We start from the raw sequence: 23,412 nt of genomic DNA on the forward strand, positions 1-23,412 counted from the left end.
ACGCTGGCCTTGAGCGCGCTTGAGGAAAAGGAGCCGCCTGGGGCAGCAGGCTGCTGGGGGTCTTGCCCAAGGAAGGAGGCGTTTTTGCCAAATGTGCAATTCCCTTTTCACCGGATGCATTAGCGGATTTGACTAAACGTCTGTCTGCCCGGTTCAGAAGAGCAAGGGGCTTGGTGAACAAACTCGAGGACACGGACGTTGAGACCACATGTACACACCTACCCGCCTTGCTAATTTAAGTGAAAATGAACAGTAATCATGATAGGCAGAGAGGTAAAGTGGAAGAGGGGGAGGTGAATGTCTGCTTTAAAGAGGGGTCTCTGCTTACCCCAGTGTTTAAAAACGAGAATCCTGAACTCCCTTTCTACCTCATCACGACTTCTGTAACATTTGTTTTTAATTTATCCAAGATCATAATCTTCACTGAGGACCACATGTGAGCCAAACCTGAACTTGAAAACCAAGCTGGGCCTTTTGTTCTACCTGCATTAATGAGTACACAAAGGGGCATCTGATTTCTCCTTCCCCCACCAGTCTGAACACGAGTTCCCACTTATGTAACTAACAACATGAGAAGGGACTGCAGGCAGCCTGTGGGTACTGGGCCCAGGGACAGGTATCAGGAAAAGAAGGTTCCAATCCCACCTGATTCACCATGTGCCACTGAGTCAAGTTATTTCAAGCACTGAACCTCATATTTATTTATTTATTTTTATTGGAGTATATATAGTTGCTTTACAATATTGTGTTAGTTTATACTGTACAGCAAAGTGAATCAGCTACACATACACATATATCCCCCTCTTTTTTGGATTTCCTTCTCATTTAGGTCACTACAGAGCACTGAGTAGAGTTCCCTGTGCTATACAGTAGGTTCACATTAGTTATCTATTTTATACGTAGTATCAATAGTGTATATATGTCAATCCCAATCTCCCAATTCATCCCACCACCCTCTCTTTCCCCCTTGGTATCCATACGTTTGTTCTCTACGTCTATGTCTCTATTTCTGCTTTGTAAATAAGATCGTCTATACCAATTTTTTCAGATTCCGCATATATGCATTAATATACGATATTTGTTTTTCTCTTTCTGACTTACTTCACTCTGTATGACAGTCTCTATGTCCAACCATGTCTCTACAAATGACCCAATTTTCGTTCCTTTTTATGGCTGAGTAATATTCCATTGTATATACGTACCACATCTTCTTTACCCATTCCTCTGTTGATGGACATTTAGGTTGCTTCCACAAGCTGGCTATTGTAAACAGTGCTGCGATGAGCATTGGGGTGCGTGTGTATTTTCGAACTATGGTTTTCTCTGGGTATATGCCCGGGAGCAGGATTGCTGGGTGATATGGTAGTTCTATTTTTAGTTTTTTAAGGAATCTCCATACTGTTCTCCATAGTGGTTGTATCAATTTACATTCCCACCAACAGTGCAAGAGGGTTCCCTTTTCTCCACACCCTCTCCAGCATTTACTGTTTGTAGATTTTTTGATGATGGCCATTCTGACTGGTGTGAGGTGATACCTCACTGCAGTTTTGATTTGCATTTCTCTAATAATTAGTGATGTTGAGCCACTTTTCATGTGTTTGTTGGCCATCTGTGAGCCTCATCTTTAAATGTATTGACAGTTCCCTGCTAGTTGGATGCACTGTGTACATTCAGTAGCATTATGAAGGTCTACAGAACTCTAGTTATTCACACTGAAAATGAAGACTGAGCTACGGTTCCCAAAGTGGGTTTGGCAGAGCTCTGGTTCCACGAGATGCTACTCAGAAATAAAGGGGTCTACATCCCTTCACTCATCCGACAAATATTTGTGGAGAGCCATTCTAAATGCCTGATGCTGAGAATCCCGTAGAGAACAGAACGGACCCACTCCCTGACTTCTTCAGTGAGGGTAGGCTCCAGAGAAGACAAGTGTGTATCAGGTCATTGTTAAGCCACATATTTACCAGCAAAGAAACATGGTCAAGTACAGGGAGCTGAGCATTTGCAGCAGGGACCACATCTAAGGCTGGGAGCCAGGGAGTATGCAGTGAGACTTATGCATGGGGTGGGGGACGCCAGGTGGAGGGTAGTATTCCAAACACAAGGAAAGCCTTGATCAAATAAGCCCAAGGAATCCCACGTAATACACTCTTCTCTAAGAGATTCGCAGTGCGCACTGGCATGTTAAAGGCCCCAGAAGTCTTGCAGAAATGAAGCAATAGGACTACCTCTTAACATCCCCTGGATGTTACTCTGGGAAATGCTGATAGAGGCACTATTGTTCCCATAGCCTATAAGAAAGTTCAGCATAAAACAAAAGCTCTAGTTTATGTAATTGGAAAACTATCATGTGTCCATTCAGAACAGCCAAAATACCTTGGAGTTGCTAATGTAATTCTAAAGTATTTTCCTTGGCAAAGGCCTAAAAACATATAGCTTCCACAACTGCTAACATACTCCCAGCATCACAGATGAAAGACTGACTGTCCACAGCTACACACCAGTGGGCACTCTGTCTCCAGCACAGAAATCTGCTTCATTTTTAAAAGAATGTACAGCCTGAATACTGGGATTAACTGAGAAAATCTTGATAAAAATTAAAATTAAAATGATCAACCCAGCAAAGATCAACTTATCAAAGATTACGCCCTGAAAGGTCTCAGAAGTGAAAAATGATTTCCTTTGTTAGTCTAAAAATGTCCAGGAGGAAGACAGGTTTTTGCTGTTTATTTTATTATATACGATATATTAAAAAGAGAGAAATGCAATTAAACAAATATCCACACAGTACAGATTTTGTGTACAAGGCACTGTGCTGGGGCAATGGTAATCGAAAGGGAAATATGACAGCCAGGATTGCTAAGAATATGGATTCTAGAAAACCAGCAATACAAAAATGAACATAAGTGCTTGCCCAGGGAATGGTACCATATAGAGACTACATTTCCCAGGGGCTAGGGAGGCCTGAAAACCCAGGACCACCAAAGCTGATAATGAGTTTACCTTAACGAAGTCCTTACTATGTACCAGGCGTTGTTCTTTGTGCCCCTGTACAACTTTACTTAATCTTTGCAACCATGAAGTAGGTTCCAGGAATATAAAAATATGGCCTCGGCCTCAGCATTCAATGTAAATCTGTTGTTCAGCTGTGGCTTCAGTCTTCAGAAGGCCTGCACTTCTGTATGATGGATGATCACGTGGTCACAGAGGTGACCAACATATCTAATTAGTGTCACAATGTGAGAAATAAGTAAATGAAGCATGTTTGGCCTTGCTGTCACTATCTGAACATGCCCTTTCAAAAACAGGGAAGCATTCCACAGGTAATTTGAGTGGAAATCTCCTTATGAGCTTTATCCGTTGAAATGCTAACAGTTGGCAGAAGCAGATATGTATATATTTTATTGAAAGAATAAAATATGAGCATGAAAGATGTTAATTTCATAGAAAACAATTCTAACATACAACTACAATTACTAAATAAATAGGAGGATTAATTAACATTATTAAGACGAAAAGTACATTAAAAGTAGAGAACATCACATACTTTTAGAACCAAAAAAGTGATTGTTTTAGGGCTTCCCTGGTGGTGCAGTGGTTGAGAATCTGCCTGCCAATGCAGGGGACACGGGTTCGAGCCCTGGTCTGGGAAGATCCCACATGCCGCGGAGCAACTAGGCCCGTGAGCCACAATTACTGAGCCTGCGCGTCTGGAGCCTGTGCTCCGCAACAAGAGAGGCCGCGATAGTGAGAGGCCCGCGCACCGCGATGAAGGGTGGCCCACGCTTGCCGCAACTAGAGAAAGCCCTTGCACAGAAACGAAGACCCAACACAGCCAAAAATAAATAAATAAATAAATAACAAAAATAAAGGAATTCCTTTAAAAAAAAAAAGTGATTGTTTTAAAATTACAATATGCATATTATATTCTACTTTTAAATTCTATTGATTGCTTGGTATGCTCATACATTAAACATAACCTTTAGGAGCTATATATACATGCACCCTTAGCATTCAGACTATGGTCTCTAAACAACGTATTTCACTGAAAGGAAGCAGAGCTCCTAGAAATGGCTGATTCCAGGTCTGGAGCAGGAAATTCACAAGATGAACTTGGAACCATACCAGTAATCAGGGAAGCATCAAAGACCACAAGACCACTAGGACTGTGTACACAAAAAGACTCAGGAGCCATCTTGAAGAGGATCCCGCTGGCTAAAGATGGGGCAATCTAGAGTTTCAATAAAGATAATAATTGTAAATCGACTGAACTACATACCAAATAGGTTTAAGTCCATGAATTTGTAACGATATTTTAAGAAATAACTTCAGTGGTCACCTTTGCAGGGTAATTGGAAACCAACTGAAAACTGGGGAAAGAATCAAATATTTAAATTGCTTTTTCCACATGATCTAGAGCAGAGGTCAGCAAACTGTTTCTGTCAAGGGCCAGATCTTTTCAGCTCTGTTGACCAATTATGGCCTCACTGGCAACTACTCAATTCAGCCCTTGCAGTGCAAAAGCAGCCACTGACAATATGCAAATGAATGGGCATGGCTGTTTCAATAAAACTTTAATTACAAAAATAAATATTGGGTTGGATTTAGCCTGTGGACCTCAGTTTGCTGACCTCTGATCTAAGGTAACTAATAGTTGATGAGGGGTAGCTTCTTCCTTTTTTTTTTTTAATATTTATTTATTTATTTGGCTGTGCCAGGTCTTAGTTGTGGCACATAGGATCTTTAGTTGCGTCATTTGAACACTTAGTTGTGTCATGTGGAATCTAGTTCCCTGACCAGGGACCGAACCTGGGCCCCCTGCATTGGAAATGCAGAGTCTTAGCCACTGGACCACCAGGGAAGTCCCGAGGGGTAGTTTCTCTTTTAAAAAATATTACAGGGGCTTCCCTGGTGGCGCAGTGGTTGAGAATCCGCCTGCTAATGCAGGGGACACGGGTTTGAGCCCTGGTCTGGGAGGATCCCACATGCTGCGGAGCAACTAGGCCCGTGAGCCACAACTACTGAGCCTGCGCGTCTGGAGCCTGTGCTCCGCAACAAGAGAGGCCACGATAGTGAGAGGCCCGCGCACCGCGATGAAGAGTGGCCCCCGCTTGCCGCAACTAGAGAAAGCCCTCGCACAGAAACAAAGACCCAACACAGACAAAAATAAATAAATAAATAAATAAATTTTTTTTAAAAAAAGAAAAGATGACTACTATCTTAAAAAAAAAATATTGCAGCTGATAGATGAAGTAACGATACAAATAGACTATCGCCATTTTGAAACTGCTCAGGAAGCAATGGATGTGGGTGATGATCATCAGTGGCTGTTAATATCACAGAGAGACAACCAGACCTTAGGTGTCTCACAGTGTAAGGACAACATCTATGAATGAGTCTTGCAAAAATAAGTTAAAAAGTAAAATAAAGTCTATAAACGTCAATTTACAGAACCAAAAAGATTAAAAATAAAATAAAATAAATTAAAGAAGAGAGAGAGAACCGTGAAGCCTGATCAAGAATCTAAATCCAGCTAATGATTTTCAAGAACTACAGGGGACAGAAAAACATGTTTAAAGAAACCCTGGGGTTGCATTTAACAAAATCCAGACAGACTGTGAGAAACTCCAGTCATCAGATAAAAACCTAAAAATCCTAATTAGGAAGTTCTTTACATCCTATGAAGAACACAGAACAGAATGTCAACTCTGCTACCTCAATATTCCACAAGATTTCAAAATCATGTGCCGTAATTTCTTAATGAATCATTGATTTATGATTGATGCAGCCATAAAAACTATGAAGAACAAACTATTATTTTTTTAAAAAGACCAAAAATATCTTGTTCCTTCATCTTATTCACTATTCACAAATATGCTATAGAGAAGCACAGAAACAATCTAGCACCTCACAGAGTTGAGAAATTGTTCCTGTGTTAAAATGTCAAACTTTAAAAATCCAACCACCATACACACACACACACACACACACACACACACACACACACACACACAGACAGACTACTATTCAGCCATAAAGAAAAACAAAATTTTGCCATTTGCAGAAACATGGATGGACTTGGAGGGCATTATGTTAAATGAAATAAGTCAGAGAAAGACAAATACTGTATGATATCACTTATATATGGAATCTAAAACATACAACAAACTAATGAATATAACAAAAGAGCAAACTCACAGATATAGAGAACAAACTAGTGGTTACCAGCAGGGAAAGGGAAAGGGAAAGGGGGAGGGGCAATATAGGGGTAGGGAATTAAGAGGTACAAAATACTCTGTATAAAATAAGCTACAAGGATATGTTATACAACACAGGGAATATAGCCAATATTTTATAGTAACTATAAATGGAGTATAACCTTTAAAAATTGTGAATTGGTATATTGTACACCTGTAGCTTACATAATATTGTACAGCAACTATACTTCAACTAAAAAATGCAATAAATAAATAAATAAATAAATAAAACAAAAAAAATCTGACCACCAATCTGGCCACTACCACAGTGATAACTGTTTCTGGCAAGATACATCAGTAGATGATGCTAAAACCAGCAGGCGAAAGTTTGATGAGAAATGGGATATCTACATAGTCTCAAAGCATCTCCCCATAAGACACTTATTAGTTACAAAGAGGAAAAATAGTAACTCTCTTGGAGAAATCTGATAGACCAAATTTTAACCAAGTGGTCAAAATGGGGAAAAACAGATGGCATCTCTTAGGAGAAGCATTGAGAAAGACATCAATGCTGCATCAATTATGCAGTTTTGTTGCCCAAAATAAACAACCTGAATCTACTTGAAGAAACATCATAAAAAAAAAAAAAAGAAATGTTCAAGGTCCTACAAAATAAATGGCTTGTTAAGAATTATTAAGAATTCTTGTTAAGAATTATTCTTAAAAATTATTAAGAATTCTTGTTAAGAATTATTCTTAAAAAGTCAACACAAGAGACAGATCAAAAAACTGTTGTTCTACAACTTCCCTGGTGGCGCAGTGGTTAAGAATCCGCCTGAAAAAAAAAAAAAAAAGAATCCGCCTGCCACTGCAGGGGACATAGGTTCGAGCCCTGGTCCGGGAAGATCCCACGTGCTGCGGAGCAACGAAGCCCGTGCACCACAACTACTGAAGCCCGCATGCTACAACTACTGAAGCCTGCGCACCTAGAGCCCGTGCTCTGCAACAAGAGAAGCCACCGCGATGTGAAGCCCACACACTGCAATGAAGAGTAGCCCCCGCTCGCCACAACTAGAGAAAGCCCGTGTGCAGCAACAAAGACCCAACGCAGCAATAATAAAATATAAAATGAATAAATAAATCTTTAAAAAAAAAAAAAAAAGACTGAGGAAGACTAAAGATACATGACAACTAAGTATAGCACAGGTCTTGGGGCCATTCCAGACACCCCCCAGACACAGCAAAATTTTTTAATGTTTTTTTTTTTTACTACAAAAGACATTTGAGGGCTTCCCTGGTGGCACAGTGGTTAAGAAACCACCTGCCAATGCAGGCGACACAGGTTCAAGCCCTTTTCCGGGGAGATCCCACATGCCGTAGAGCAACTAAGCCCGTGTACCCCAACTACTAAGCCTGCGCTCTAGAGCCGATGAACCACAACTACTGAGCCCACATGACACAACTACTGAAGCCCACGCGCCTAGAGCCCGTGCTCTGCAACAAGAGAAGCCACCGCAATGAGAAGCCCGTGCACGGCAGCAAAGAGAGACCCCCGCTCACCACAACTAGAGAAAGGCCGTGCAGCAACGAAGACCCGATGCACCCCAAAATAAATAAATAAAATAAATAAATTTATTTTAAAAAATGTGTTTAAAAATTTTTTTTTGGTCACTAAACATCTTAATCAAGTTGTAATAATACTGTAAATTATTTTGATGACATTTCTGATTTCTTTCTGTATCTCAGAGACGCAGCCTACGATATTTAGTTTTAGCCTTGGAAAAATCCTGGTTTTAAAACACAGCCCACTCAGCCAAAATGTAATTCAGTGACCCTCAAACACTACCACTATCCCCATTTTGCCTAAGAGGGCCCTGGGGCACAGGGGTACACAGCCAGACCATGGCTGGGCTAGGGTCCAAGGTCTGACTGACTGTGGCCAAATCCTAGTCCCAGACCCCTTAGCCACATATATCGCGGTCAGTGGAATATGCTTTTCTACCCCTCAAGCCTCGGGCTTCTCTCCACCATTCCTCTCTCCTCTCTTTTGGTGCAAGCTCAAAGGAGCAGCTTACTAAGGTGTTCTCCCCACCTCTGGACTTTCTCATCATCCCCTCCTCTTCCTGCATTAACTTTCCTTAGGAGGGCCTGGGAACATGCCCGTGAGGATGATCTCTTTCCCACTCCAAAGCTTCAGACCAATGTCTCTCTCCCCGACAATCATTTTATTAACAGAAACGCTTATGTTGTAAAGTAGAAGTACGAAGCGTTTTCATCTCACGAATCTCTAAGACTCCCGCTATACCTCTCCTCTATGTATCCCGCCTGGAAATGTTTAAATAGATGATATGATTAATAAGCAATGACTGTATCTAATTTACATACAAACTAATATTCACACATGTACAAGCAAGTGGGGCTGGTCAGGAGTGGAAGCAGGCAGTAGACCAAGTCAACAGATGCACAAACCAATATTGCATATTGTGGTATCTAAGGATCCAAGTTTAGTACCTCAAGATGTCAGAAGAAAACACAAGGGAAACCGAAGGGGAAAAACATAGATTACATGGAGCTGCACAGCACAGAAAAGCAAAGGAAGATTAAGATCGCAATAAATACCATCTCTGGAACTATAAAGACACCAACCATTAAGGCTCTGACTCTACCCCAGGCAGAAGCAGTGATTAAAAGTTCCTCCTGTTAAAGGGCTGGGAAGGGCACTGAAGAGAATGAATGCAGAGATGTTGCTCATTAGCCATTTTTTATTCGCACACCATCTCTTTGTATCTTGCTCCAAATAGCATTTTCACATTAATTTGGCTGTCCACTTTCAGTAGAGGGGAGATTGCAGCATTGTGATTGGAACGATGGCTTTACGACCGTCTGGAGAGGTGTCTCTGGACCCCTCGCTTACTCTCTCAGGCTCAGCTTCCTCGTGGATAAAACAGAGATTGTACTAGCAGATGTGGTAACAGTTGTAAATGGTGTGATATAGCACCCTGGAACACTGCAGGTGCCTACAAGGCTGTTTTTTTTAAATATTGATGTTTAAATATTCATGCTGTCAACATTCAACAAATGTCTATGAATCATTTATCAGGGGTCAGGTGTTCTAGTTTAATAAAGAAATACTTTGAGGTGCATTTTCTCCATAGCATGGCTTTCTGCCAGGGTTGCTGTGGATCTCCCTGAGTAGTGGAGAGGGTAAAGCTCCAAGGGGTGCAGCTGAACTCTAGTCCTGTTTCCATCACTCATAATTGATCTTGGGCAAGTCTACAATCTCCCTGAGCTTGTGTTCCTCACCACTGGGGTGAGCTGGATGGTCCCTTCTAGCTCAGAGGGCTGCAGGGTACCCATGTGGAGTCCCTGCACAAGAATCTCAGGGAGGAACCCCCAATGCACTCCTAGAAGGTATGTCTTATAAATCCAGCTGACTCTAGTGACTCTGGTATATCATTTTTGGAATTTATGGAAACAGTATAGTCCTAAATATCAGAAATCACTGCTGCCAACAAATCTGGACTTGTAAATTGATCAGCTTTTCTTTTCTCTTTTTTTTTCCTTGTTGATTATTTATTTTAAATACAGTAGTGTGTACATGTCAATCACAAACAACTTTTCATACTGCTCATTCCTACTTCTTTTGCTTTTCTTCCTTATCATCAGATCCATCTACTTCTTAATCACAGTTACTATCTCAGATTTACATCTTCGTTTTTCCACACAACACACTTTCTATAGATATTCCTACAAATAACAGCCCCATTCATGTTATAAAGTATATAAGACATTTATCTCGCCAAGATTAATGCCCTGTAATATGCAGATCTCCAAGAGGGCTTAGATAGGACCCCCGGCGCCTCCCCAACTTCTATTAACCATACTTGGAAGCCCCTTATTACTCTTTCCACCATGCTACTGTTTTCAGAAAGAGACCACCTGGAAGATAAATTTGGTAAGTGAATAAAAAGGTATCAAATTACCTGATTCCTAATTTCAAACTATCTTACACACACACACACACACACACACACACACACACACACACACACACAGAAAAGGGGTGGTGGTGGGGACTAACACATTCTCTGCAATTCTCTGTGTAAAAATTTAGTATTTATTTCTTTAACAGTCAATTTACTCAGTTACAGGTGATTGGGACTGATTTTTAACTTATAAAGAACTTTAACAAAAGCAACCAATTTATAAAATATTTTATAAAACACACAGTAAGGAAATAATATTTGCATACTTGGTTCACCAGAGCTTGGTTTGTTAACCAAACTACACTGTAATCCAAATTGCAGGGGTAGCGAGCAAGCCTGCTCCTCCCGCCTCCTTCCACCCCAAAGACACACTTGTGTATTCTTCCAACCTCACCGATCTCAACAGGAAAAAACAGTCCCCCAGTTCAGAAAAGTTCATGTCTCCGTTAGCGGATAACCACTTTTTCTCTGAAGGAAGGTAATGTGGCGGTAAGATTCCTGGGGCTGCCACCTAAAGGTTATTTGACGCCTGTGGAGCACGGATAGTACTGGACGAAGAACTTCAACCACAGCCGCTCACTCACTTACACAACTGTTTATTTGGGAAGGTACCTTCCCAGGTCCGATGTGTAAAGTTGGAACAAATCTACCTGCCCTTCACCCTGACTGGTAACTCACAGTCAGGATTTCTGAACTGGGAGACAAAGGTCAGCTGCCCTTCTCCCAAGAGGGGGAGGAGCTAGTGACATCAGGCATGCGTGGAAAGTCACAAGGGTGAAATGGGAAGACCCAGACTTTGCACTCACAACCAAGTTAAAATCTTTGTGCTGTCGATGACTAGCTGCGTGACCCTGAACAAGATACTTGACCTCTACAAGTCTGTCTGCCCAGCAGCAAAATGGGAATAGCAAGTATCTACTTCTTAGGTCAGAAGCAGTGACAAATGTTAAGGTTTTAGCAACCATTGCCAAGTGCTTTCCCAATGGGGTGGGCTGTCAACACCCTTCAAGAACAGCAACTAAGAGCACCCACTTCACCGTACATTTGCCAGCACTGAACAGTCTTAGTAAGACAAAACCTTTGTTAATTTGGTGGCCAAAAAACAGTGCTTATCTTTATTAACATTTCTGACTACCTGGGAGGCTGAACATAGTTTCACATAATGAGTAGGCATTCGTAGTTTCTTCTTTTGTGAATTTTTTGTTTACACTTATTTTTTCCACAATTGGGGTGAACACTTGGAGTCTTTCTTGTTCCTCCTCTTGAATGAAACAGATTTCTAAACTGCTGTAACAGTTTGAAAGTGTATGTGTGACTTCATTTCCTGTCCTGAGGACTCCAGGTAACTGGAATTATCATCCCTTACTACTCCCACAAAATCTCATGAAAAGGGTCATGTTCAAGAAAACATTTTTATGATCTAATTTTCAAACTTTGAAGTGTATTTCTAAGCTAAAAGGTCATTTTCCCATGAAAATCTGTAGGCTATACACATAATGAAAAGGAAAGACTTAGGATTCTGAACTTAAAACCTTTAGAACCTTAAAGCTACCTGGCAATTGAGGGATAACTCAGCATCTCAGAAAGAAGCTGCCCAGTGCCCCAGAGTTGTTCCCTGGGCAGCACACACAGTATAGAGGAAAAGGCAAGCCCCCTTCACTCCCCCCATGTCCCCTCATTCCCAAATGCCAAGGTTTTGGAAACTGCAATTATTTCACTGCTCCCTAAATCCAATCCAGTTTGGGAGAAAACAGTAACACATGGGACATATAAAAACCTCCTCTAAAAATACATTATTAGATTAGCCAATATGGGGCAATTCTCTACATGCTTTTTTTTTTCAGTCCTTTCCCATCCCCAGTAACTTAACACATGCCAACATCTGTCCCTGACTGAAAATGAGTTGTGTTTTGATCCTCACCTCTATCCCCCTTCAAAGTCAGCCAGCTCCAGAAAATAAAAAGAGGAAAAATTTCCCAAGTGTGTCATATCTTTCAATCAATGCACAAACATCTCATTATTAACATGTAGCTAAAAGGTTCCCAAAAAGTTTGGCTTTATAACTGGGTACAGAGGAAGGGCCTGTGGTCTCCCTACTGCCAACAAAACCCCAGCCAACTTGCTCTTGGTTTTTACTGATAATCCCAAAGTCATCTAGCCAACCAATGCACTCCCCCTCAATTTCTGCAGCTCCACCTCTGCATTTTTCTACATCCCCTTCTTCAACGCTTGGGCTCACCTGCAAAGTCAGGAGAACAGTACCTGCTGTTCGTGGATGGAGCTATGGAGTATCCTCCATCTAGGAGGGAAGAAGACTGCCTTCATCCCGAAGCTCTCAACCTCATCTCTTCCTCCTCTTCTTCCCCATTTACCCTCCGCCCTACCCTACCGCTGGTACAAACAAGCTCCCACTCCAGCATCCTACATGGACCCTCTCCGGAGCCTGCAGCTCTTCCCATCCCTCTCTTTGCCACAGCCCATCTTCTTAAATGGGTTGTCCAGAGTCTGGTTTTCCAACACCTTCCAGGTTACGGTAGATAGAAAGTGAAATGTGTAAGGTAGGCGGCTGCTCGCATGTGTGGGAGTCTGGTGTGGGTTCTGGCTGAGGAGTGAGGGACGGGCCACATGGCAGGACCAGTCCTGGTTATAGCACCTTGACACCCGACGGAGAAGCCTGAAGCTAGTATCTCTGCCTGCCTACCTTTCTCATCATCACTTGCCTGGAATATTGCTCTCTGCAGGCACCAATTACTTCCTGATTGGTGAATTCCCAAAGCTCCTTTTGACTCCTCAATCCTCTTCTCCCCTCTCTCTGTGGCATCTGACACTAAGGACCACCCCACCCCCCTTTCCTCCCCTCCAGCTTCCGTGCAGTCGCAGCACCTAAGCTCTCCTCCCACCTTGGCAGAGACTCCTTTCCATCCTCCCTCAGTGACTTCTCTGCTCTGAGCATCCCCTTCCTTTCTTCTCCTGCTCCCTCGCATCATCCTGTTGCTGAAGTTTCAACTATTCCCTCAATATCCCCTCAAACCCAGTGCCTCTACAATGAGACTTAGCAGTTCCTCTAAGTGAGACCCTCTGACAAACCGTGCGGGCTGTTATTGCTAAAATAGTTCATAAGCATCTGTCCAGCACTGGGGAGGCAAAGATGGAGGGCCAGGGCCCCACTTGCCAGAAGTCACACCGCAAGTCTCCCAGGCTCAGACACCAGGAGTTAACTGTGACATCAGCCCCTTCCTCCCTCCCTCCCTCCCTTCCATCCATCTACCACCTCTTCCCACACAAATTCAAGCAACCATGCCAGTCTCCCTCATCTTACCCTTCCTTTCCATTCAGATACTCTTAAGCCCCTTTCACCTCACCCCTGGACTCCTGTGAGTCTCCCAAGCATTCTAGCTCCTTCCAGGTCCTCTCCCCACAATCACTATTATCCTTTTAAGCACATGTACGAGTCACATTATTTCCCAGCAGAACGTTGGATGGTACCCTGCTGCTTCTTGAATAAGGCCAGATTCCTTCACTGGCATTCAAGGTCTGGCCCCTTATCCTTCCAGGCAAATGGAAAAACTTGCATTACCCCCAAATGGCCCTGAACTTCTACCCCACTCCATGCCTTTGCTCTCCCTGTGCTGGCTTCTACCTTCAGATGTACGTGCAGGACTTCCACTTTTCACTCTAAAAACCACTGTACTGTTTAAATTTTTTATAGTTAACAAAAATTACTTTGAATTAAAGAGTGATGAGTTTCAGGGACTAGTCTAAAACAATTTCCTTTACCTGCCTTCCTTGACCATGCCAGCCCAAGACAATTTTTCTATCCTTTTTATTCTGAAAATTCTTCTCTGAATTTTATTGACCCTTAACGTGGACTTCCTGTTATAGTGGTTTGTACTAACATTACTTCTTCCTAACTCGATTTTTAAGTCCTTCAGGGCAAAGCTGGGTCTAATTCATCCTAACTCTCACAGTCTCTTAGTCATTGCCCATGATAGGCCTACAATAAATATCAGATGAAGTCAAGGAGTTATGATTTTTATCTTAAGGATGCCAATCTGAATTTTCCCAGTTTTAGCAAGTAAAAATTGACTCTAAGTTGGAATATAGGATCTTTACGTTATGGATTTTCCAACGAGTTAATCATTTAAATTCCTTTTTATGCCACAATTTTTTGGGTAACTTTGCACATCACTGTAAAGGCTGGAACACTCTGTATTGAAGGTTAGATGTGTGTGTGTGTGTGTGTGTGTGTGTGTGTGTGTGTGTGTGTGTGTGTGTGTGTGTGTGTGTGTGTGTACATGTGCTGGCCTACTTTTTCAAGATTCCCCAGAAGTAAGATCACTGAAGAATGAGACCAACCTAAACCTTTCCAAAATTGTAACAGAGCAAGCAGGTATTCTGTCAGATCCACCCACCCAAAGAAAAAGGACTGACAGGGTTTGAGTCCCTCCACAGAGTTTGTCATCAATTGTCACCCCAGAAATCTAAGTGCCAAAACTTCAGCAACGCAGGCAGGGCCCTCGTAAATGCTCATTCCATGTGAAAAGTCCTCATTAAACCCTGAGTTATATTTAGAGAAAAATAGAACAGAAGTTATATTTAGATGAAATGGCTTAAAAGAACTTTCCCAAAAGCAGCATGTTTATACTGATCTTCCAAAAGAAGAGGTTTTATCAATACTTGGCTTTTACATACAACTCCTAAAAACCAGAAAACTTCTCTATACGTACACAAAGATTTCTGCTTGGGCTCCTTTGTGTCAGGAAGGAAACAGGAGCACCCAGGATATCAGCAGGACTGTCCATGGGAAGCAGTGGGATGCGAAGGACTTAAAAACAGGCTCATGTTTGGAGGACAGAGTAATTTCCTACAGAAATTTGAGTTGTGATGGTCTGAGAAATCTATGAATAACTTGGTGCTTGAGCTGCACCACGGCACCTCTAAAATTTATACACTGGACCCAAAACTATAGATTTCCTCAGCAACTCTACCTGGAAGTGCTCTTTTCCAAAATTTCATTAGCACTCACATTGTGGTCACGGTCAAACGCCTATCACTTTGCTGCTCACTCACTGAACCACATGCTGCATTTTCTTTTTGGCTCTGATTAGTCCAACTATTTTTGACATCCGTTTTCTTCTGTGCTGACTTACATTTTCCTAACAAAATTCTAGTCAACAGCACCAAGGTGGTTTAGTGAACTGGTGAAGGCTTTTCATGAATGAATGTATAATTTCGTGTGACTACTGTAAGGAGTGAAAGGTGATCTGTGGCCGTTATTCCTCTCTCCCCAGAGCTCCAGATGAGAATGAATCACGGCTCCGAGGCTTGGCACACACCCCGGGTTAAAGGGACCTCTTCTCTAAAGAGCCTCAGGAAGAAGCCACTTCCCAGCCTCCCAGCCAAACCAGAGCGGAGGGCAAAGGTAACGCACGGGGAGGAGATGGCCAGACTGGAGGACTGGCCGGCCCCCAGTTGTCCCAGAAGGAATTTTGCCAGTGGGTGAGGGTGCTGCAGCCCTGCTGTTATTCCTAGGATCAATTAATACTATTCCTAGGGTCAATTAATACCCTGAGAACACTCCAGCCAAACCTCACGTTTGCCTCTGGCTTGGTATTTCCAGAAAGTGTTAGGGCATAAGAGAACTAAGGTCACCCAATTTTATACCACTTATAGGCCTTAGAGCAGCAAGGACTAAGGTTGTGAAATTTAGATGTGAAACCAAAAAAAGACCTAGGCTGCTAAAAGAGAGACCAGATCATTTAATCCACCACCCCCCTCACCCTTCAGCCACCTTCCTCCCCCTTCTCCCCCCCCATATCTATCTATCAATACATTCCTTTTACCAGGCAGGGACCCCTACAGAGGGCCACTGTCTGCACCTATAGTTTGCCTACAGTAAGAATCACATTAGTTACATTAATATAATCATCCAGAGGAAAAGCATCATCTCAATCCTACAGTCCAGACAATCAAGTGCTTAAGTGTTTCCTCCCTTGCTTTCCTAACAGTCATTGACGCCCAAGGATAGAGTCAAATTAGCAGGTTCTACTGAGCTGATCTAACTGCAGGAAACTTCAATAAATTTTGTAACCAGGCAGGTCAAAATACAATGACAGACACATAAGGGGCGCAGAAACAATGGGGGCATTGAACTTACTTTTCTGCAAGGGCAATTCATCAGGGAGGCAAGATGGAAACAGGAGAGTGAGACAGGACATACTAAGTCCCGTATGAAGGATCAACAGGGAGAGGGTGAGTGTTCTTGGAGGCTCAAAAAGGAGGATAGTGACATGGGCTCAGGCAGGGAACAGCTGCAGGAATAAGCAGGGACAGGCAAAAGCATGCAGAGGGGAAAGGTTGGGTTCCTCAAGGAGGGCTCCAAAAATCCCATGCAGGCCTGGATGCAGTAATCAGGAATCGCCAGTACGAAAAAGAAGCAGCCTTTGGAAGCTCTTAGGCAAAAGAACATGTAAGATGGTAGAAAGAATGAAGGGTGGTAGAAGATGGTAGAAGAAAGTAGGGGACTGACACAAACAAAATCTGTCCCATTTGGGCTCCTGAGGGGGAGGGGAAGAGCAGCATATGAAGACAGGCAGTTGTCACCATTCAAAGAGGAAGAATCAAAATGCCCTGGTGAGAAAGGGGAAAGGAATAGCTAGCTTGAGTGAAATAATTGGTCATATTTGGAACATTTCTGGCTACTTTATCTGCACCAGGACATGGATCGGTGCTGACTCACAGAAATGCCAAACTCCTTTTCCCAGACAACTAAAGGTAAAATGGAGAAAAGGGACTCTGATAGTGTAGTGACCTACCTTTCCACACACACAGGTACAGAAACCCTACTAAAACTTTCAGAACTGAGCCACATCTGCGAACACGTAAGATAATCTGTGAAAACCTGAACAACGTTACTGCAGTTTGTTTTGCTCAACTTTTACTCACACATTTTTCTTTTAATATGAATGAGAAAAAGCAACAGCCAGATGCCCGTAAACAGCTCATATTTAGGACTTACGTTCGGGAGTTCCCAGGATGCACCAAGGCAGGGCCAAAGGTGCAGGGTCTTCCCTGCTTGAAAGGAGAGGGCTGTGCGGCTCCACTCTGCTCTCGGTTGGCCAGAGTCCCCAACCTCCACTCCCACACCCCAACCGGCCGGCCGGCAGAGCGGCCCCACTGAACCGGCGGCAGATGTCTCCACTCTCCACCGACCGCTGTACCATGACAGCAGGGATGGTCCATTCAGCACCAGCGTTTCCCAGGCAGCCCTTTAACTATGATTATTATTTAAGGACAACTTGAGCATAAAGTGAGTTTGTCGGGTCAGCTCTTAAGGCGCCAAACACCTTCCACCCCGAATCAAAACAGCACGAACTGGAGGGCACTGGGAAACCGGGCAGGGAGCAAAGAGAACCACTACGGCGTGCGGGCGCCCAAGCAGCAGCGCGCAAGAGCCTGGCGCATAGTAGGCAGGCGTTCACCCAAGATCTGCCATCGGACCTAGCACCTGGGCAGGGGGCCCTCGGGTGGGGTGGCAACTCAGGGGACAAAAAAAGCCTGGCCAGCCCCGGGCTGTGCCCCTCGCGACGCGGGGGGCGGGAGTTAGAGCCAGGGAGGGGGCGAAGGAATCCGCCCTCATTTGCACGTCGTCTGGGGCCCGGTCAATTTGCTTAATCACGGCTCTAAATGCCAGCGCGCAGCACACAATGCGCGCCCATTAACAGGTTTAAAGTGTCGCAGCGCTCGCTTTAAATGAGAAAAGCCGGCAACAAAGGGCGAAAAAGCCAAGTTCCTCAACTTGAAGAATGCCTCGATTCGCCCTCGAAATCATCTCGGCGAGTTTAAAATCCCGAGCCTTACAGAAAAGTTGAGGCCCCCGCGCGAGGGCTGGGGGTGGGGAGGGGTCTGTGTGAATAACCCGCCACGAATACTGGGTTTCTTAGGAACCAACTCACAGCCGCCCAGCGAAACTGGAGTCGTGGGGCAACGTCGCCAACCCAGCTCCCCCGGCCCCACTGCCCAACTGCCAGGGAAAGCTGACCGATTTCCAGGAAGGAAGCGAGACCCCCCCACACACACCCCCGCCCAACCGGCACAAATCCAAGTTTCCCTTTAGTGCGAGCAAAGAATTCTGGAGACCAAGGAGGACCCCAGAAGTGGACCCCAAAGCCGCTCCCCAGCAAAAGGGGAGAAAGTGCCTGCACTTTCCTTTCATGCAGGCACTGCCTAGCGCAGCCTAACCCTCGACCGCCAGAGTAGTTCAACCCCGTAAGCAAGTTCTGCCCAGGATCCTCACGGGACGGCACCATCCCCCATCCCCCACCCTGTCGCCGAGCCCGGGGGCGCATCTCGCGGGCCCCGGCCGCCCATCCGCTCCGGCGCAGCGGGACGGGCACTCACCGTGCGCGCTCCTCCCGGAGACAGGGGTCCGTTGGGGAGGTACGGGCTGCTCAGGTCCGGTATCATCAGGAACGGGTACCCAGGGTAGGGGGGACCCTTAAAGAACGCGCCGTCCTGGGCCCTTCTCACTGCGGGCAAGACCACGGAGGGGGTGAGGTCGGGGTCCCCGGGACAGCCCCGCGGCTGGGGACCCGGAGTGGGGACCGGGGACCCGAGCGCCCCCCACGCGCGCCCCAGGACTGCTGAGGCCGACAGGGGCGGAGAGCAGGGGCACGGCCACGGGGGTAAGGGGTACCGAGAGCGGCCGGAGATGAGGCGCCGAGCGCCGCGGGGCCGGGAGTGGGGGCTGCCGGGGCCGGCACTTACCTTCGGCGAAATAGTCCCGCGGCTTCTGGAAAGCGTCCCGGGCGGGCTGCGGACGCCTCTCCGCCTGCGGAGGAGACACAAAGGCGAAGGCGGGTGAGGGAGCGAGGGGCTGGGGTCCCCCGGGGGCGGCCGCGGAAGCCTCCTCACCTCCGAGTCCGAGCTGCTGCTCTGGTTCTCCGACTCGTTGACCAGGGACGACTTGACTTCGTCCAGGTCCCGCTGCGCCGAGGCGCTGTCGCTGCTCGGCTCCTGCTCCTCGCCCCCCTCGTCCTGGAAGGGGATCAGCTCGTCGTTGGCCCCGAGGTCGTCCCCTCCGCCGGCCGCCCCGGCGCTCGAGCCGCCGCCGCCGCCGCCCCCGCCGCCGCCGCCGCCGCCGCCGCCGCCGCCGCCGAGCTGGGGCATGGTGGGGCCGCGGGCCGGGGCCGCCGCTCTCGGAGCCCCTCGCCGCCCGCACCCGGCCCGGCGCCCGCCCCTCCCTCCCTCCCGCTGGCCGGCCCGCTCCGTTCGCCGCCGCGGCGGCCGCAGCAACAAAGTTTGACAGGGCGTGGCCCGGAGGGAAGCTGGGCCGGCGCGGCCGGGCCGGGGCGGGGGCAGCTCGGCTCGGGCCCCACGGGCAGCGCGGAGCCCGGGGCTCCCCAACTCGCTGCCGCCGCCGCCTGCTCCGCCGGGGTGTCCCAGCGCCTGGCCCGCCGGGGAGGGGCGAGCGGGGAAAGGGAGGAGGGACCGGCGCGCGGGCCAGGGGGGCCGGAGGGAGGAGCCCCGCTGCAAGCTGACACCCGCGCGCCTCGCAGAACCCGGAGAGCTCCGGCGCGCACACACTCGCATTCACACTCGCCTGCCGCTCGCTCACACCTTCCGGGGCTGCGCCTTCCCGCAGCTCGCACCACCCTCGCGCCCAGACTCGCCCAGACCCCCTCCCCGCGCCCTACCCTGCACCCCCGCGGCCCTGTCCCCACCCTCCGGCCGACCGCTCGGGTCCCGCCGCCACCCCTAGGCATCCCCTAACTTTCTTGCCGAGAACCCCCAGAACTCCGCACCGGCTCCACACCCCCTCCCACCGGATCCGCGCGCTGGCGGGCGGCACTGCCCCCTGCGGGAAAGCTTCGGACCCACAGACCGGCCGGGGACACTCTCGGTGCCTGGAGTCCTCGCAGCGCTGGGTCCCTCCCGGCCTGGTCGCCCTCGCCGGCTGCGTAGGGCAGAGGATTGGGGAAATGTATGGCACCCCGGAATATGCCGGGCGGCCTCCCGCTGCTCTTTCCTGTGGGGTTCCAACGCGCCCCCCGCCCCGGTTCAGGTTTCCGACTTTGTTCAGGTGTCCAGAGTCACCCACGCTGAAATCCCAAAGATCACCTTCGCCCCATAGTTCCGGACTAGGTCCTTAATCGAATAACTCACGGTCTTGGTTTCAGAAAGAGTTCGGATTTGGTTCGTTGCGAGGGAAGATTGTCCGCCCGGTGACCTTTGAAGCGTTCACGAAGCTGCCTCGAGAGCCAATGAGCGTATGAAAAATGCCCGACCAGCCTCATGCTTAAAGAAATGCCTCCTGTGATAACATTCAAATATCATCTCTCCACCCAGTTCAGGAAAGTTTGAAAAAGTGGATCTTGTGTCCTCCACGGTGGGGAACTACTGGTGAGAGCGTCCGTTTTAAAAGCAGACTGGAAGGCAGAATGGGAGTACTTAAAAAACTATTTTAAACGCGACTGGCAGAGGAGTTTTACCAGCGATGTGTATACATATGGTCAAATTCACAGACACAAGAAAGTTCAAAGCAGCAGGGAGGTTGGTGAAAAAAAGAGTTCTGGGACTTTCTTACGGTGAGAGTCTGTGCAACAACCAGCTCAGGAGAATGAGGCCCCTGCACGTAAGGATCCTAAAATGATTTTGGAGAAACACCCGTAAGTGAAAGTGTATATGGTACTCACTCTTCTTTTTTGTTCTCTAAAAATGACATACCTGTGTTTGCTTCTTCATGGAAAGAAAGTCTGAGAAGACGCACGCCAAATGATCAATAAATATTTCTGGGAAGGGGGATAATTGAGAGGAGAGGGACAGTTTTGTTTTCTACTTTCTACATATTTTATTGTTTACAGCAAGCAGATGTGACTTATCTATATTTTCACACAATTAGTACATGAATATAGTTTCATAAAACTTCAAACAATAGAGATGCATCTTGAAAAAAAACTAAAAGTTTCTCTTTCCCCCACCTCCTTCCCACACCTCCCTCCAGTTAATCACTGTTATTAGTTTGGTGTACATCCTCCCAGACATCTTCTTAGGCAGTTGTGTACACATGTAAACACATATACAATTATTCAGGTTTACTTTCACGAAAATAGAATTATACTGTTCATATTATTGCATGATATTTCATTTTTACAAGTTTTTGAAAGTCAGAAGGTTTTTTTCATGTGGCCCATAAACATGTGAAAAACCTATTGTATTAGTTTCCCATGGTTGCTGTGACAAATCACTGCAAACTTGGTGTCTGAAAACACCAGAAATGTATTCTCTCACTGTTCTCGAGGCCGGAAGCCCGAAATGAGTTTCACTAAATCAAAATCAAGGTGTTGGCAGGGCCATGTTCCCTCTGAGGCTCCAGGGAGAATATACTCCTTGCCTCTTCCAGCTTCTGGTAGCTGCCGGCATTCTTGCAATCTCATCACTCCAGTTTCTGCCTCTGTGGTCACATGGCCTTCTCGTTTGTCTTTGTCAAATCTCTCTCTGCCTCCTTCTTACAAGGAAGGACGCTGTGATGTCATTTAGGGCCCACCCAGATCATCCTGGATAATCTCCCCATCAAGATTGTTAACTTAATCACACCTGCAAAGACCCCATTTCCTTTTAAGGTAATATTCACAGTTTCCAGTGATTAGAACACGGATCTTTGGGAGTGAGCCATTATCAACCTACCACACCCATCAACCTCGAAGAAATACAAATTGAAACAGCACAGAGATACCATTTTTCATCTATCAGATTGGCAAAGGTAGAAAAGAATAGCAACAGCCAGCTTTGGCCCTTGTGCTGAGAAACATACAGCTGCTGGGCATGCTCTTGTGTAACATTTCTGAAGGGAAGTTTGGCAATACCTATGAAAATTTTTAAAAAGTATAAACCCTTTGACTCACCTCTGTGCTTCTAGGATTTTATACTAAGGAAATAACAAGGTACACTAGGAAGCCTGTAGAAGTGTCGTTATCACTGTGAAAAGCTAGAAATAACCTCAAGGTCCCCAAATAAGGAAATGTTAAGTAAATCATTTTATTTAACATGATTTTTATATATTTTATTTAACATGGCATGAAGGCCAGCAGGTCTCCCCGGGATCTGCAGTTGAACTAGATGGGGCGGAGGAAGATAAGAATGAAGGTCAGCTCACAGAAAACAAACGTATGATTACCAAAGAGGGAAGGGGGGGAGGGATAAATTAGGAGTTTGGGATTAACGTATACACAGTACTATATATAAAATAGATAAACAACAAGGACCTACTGTATAGCACAGGGAACTATATTCAAAATCTTATAATAACATAATGAAAAAGAATCTGAAAAAGAATATATATGTATACACATATGTGCGTATGATTCACTTTGCTGTACACCTGAAACTAACATATTGTAAATCAACTGTACGTCAATAATTTAAAAAAAAGAATGAGGGTCAGCTGATGCTGTGCCTGGGCACTACCACAGTAGTCACAGCTGTCCTTGTTTTACCTCCCTGATAGGTTACAAATTCCCTGGGGCATAAATCATATCCTGTGCATATGTAACACTCCATCAATAGATGTTGAATTAATGAGCAAATGTATAAATGAACTTACATCTTAGAGGAAGTCCTGAGGTGTTATAGAATGGTGGAAATAATGGCCATATTAAGTCACTAATTTATTCATTCAACAAACTATTGTTCACCTACTACGTGTCAGGTATTGTGCTAGGAGGCACTGGAAACAGCAATGGACAAAATAAAGCACAACCAAATCCCCCTGGGAGGAGGGATAAATTAGGAAGTTGGGATTAACATGTACACCCTACTATATATAAAATAGATAATCAACAAGGACCTACTGTATAGCACAAGGAACTATACTCAATATTTTGTAATAACCTATATGGGAAAAGAATCTGAAAAAGAATCTATCTATATCTATATCTATATCTGAATCACTGTGCTGTACACCTGAAACTAACACGACATTGTAAATCAACTATACTTCAATTAAAAAAACAAACAAGCAAACAAAACCAAACACCCCTGTCCTCATGGAACTTATGTTGTAGCGGGGGAGAATTTATTCAGAATCTACTATGGTTTCTCTCAACTCTTGTCCCTGTGTCTGTATCACTAATTTGGCATTTACTGATATATATTGAACTGAATCATATTTTCATGTATGTATGTGCTGCCTCTGGAGCCAAATCTTATACTGAGTGGACATTGCACGATAG

The 23,412-nt window shown here is 45.5% G+C and overlaps 1 protein-coding gene across 1 annotated transcript in view; it reads right to left on the reverse strand.

Annotated features, from left to right (window-relative positions):
- Positions 1 to 19,639, reverse strand: part of TCF7L1 (transcription factor 7 like 1) — a 160,003-nt gene extending 140,364 nt beyond the window's left edge. The window contains exons 1-3 of the mRNA XM_057558490.1: positions 19,097 to 19,639; positions 18,950 to 19,013; positions 18,584 to 18,711 (exon numbers count right to left, since the gene is read on the reverse strand). Coding sequence (XP_057414473.1) covers positions 18,584 to 18,711; positions 18,950 to 19,013; positions 19,097 to 19,351 — 447 coding nt within the window. The 5' untranslated portion in view covers positions 19,352 to 19,639. The remainder of the gene's footprint in view (positions 1 to 18,583; positions 18,712 to 18,949; positions 19,014 to 19,096) is intronic.
- Between the last annotated feature and the right edge of the window lie 3,773 nt (positions 19,640 to 23,412).

This window comes from Balaenoptera acutorostrata, chromosome 12 (assembly GCF_949987535.1).
Source record: "Balaenoptera acutorostrata chromosome 12, mBalAcu1.1, whole genome shotgun sequence".
Lineage (NCBI taxonomy): Eukaryota > Metazoa > Chordata > Mammalia > Artiodactyla > Balaenopteridae > Balaenoptera > Balaenoptera acutorostrata.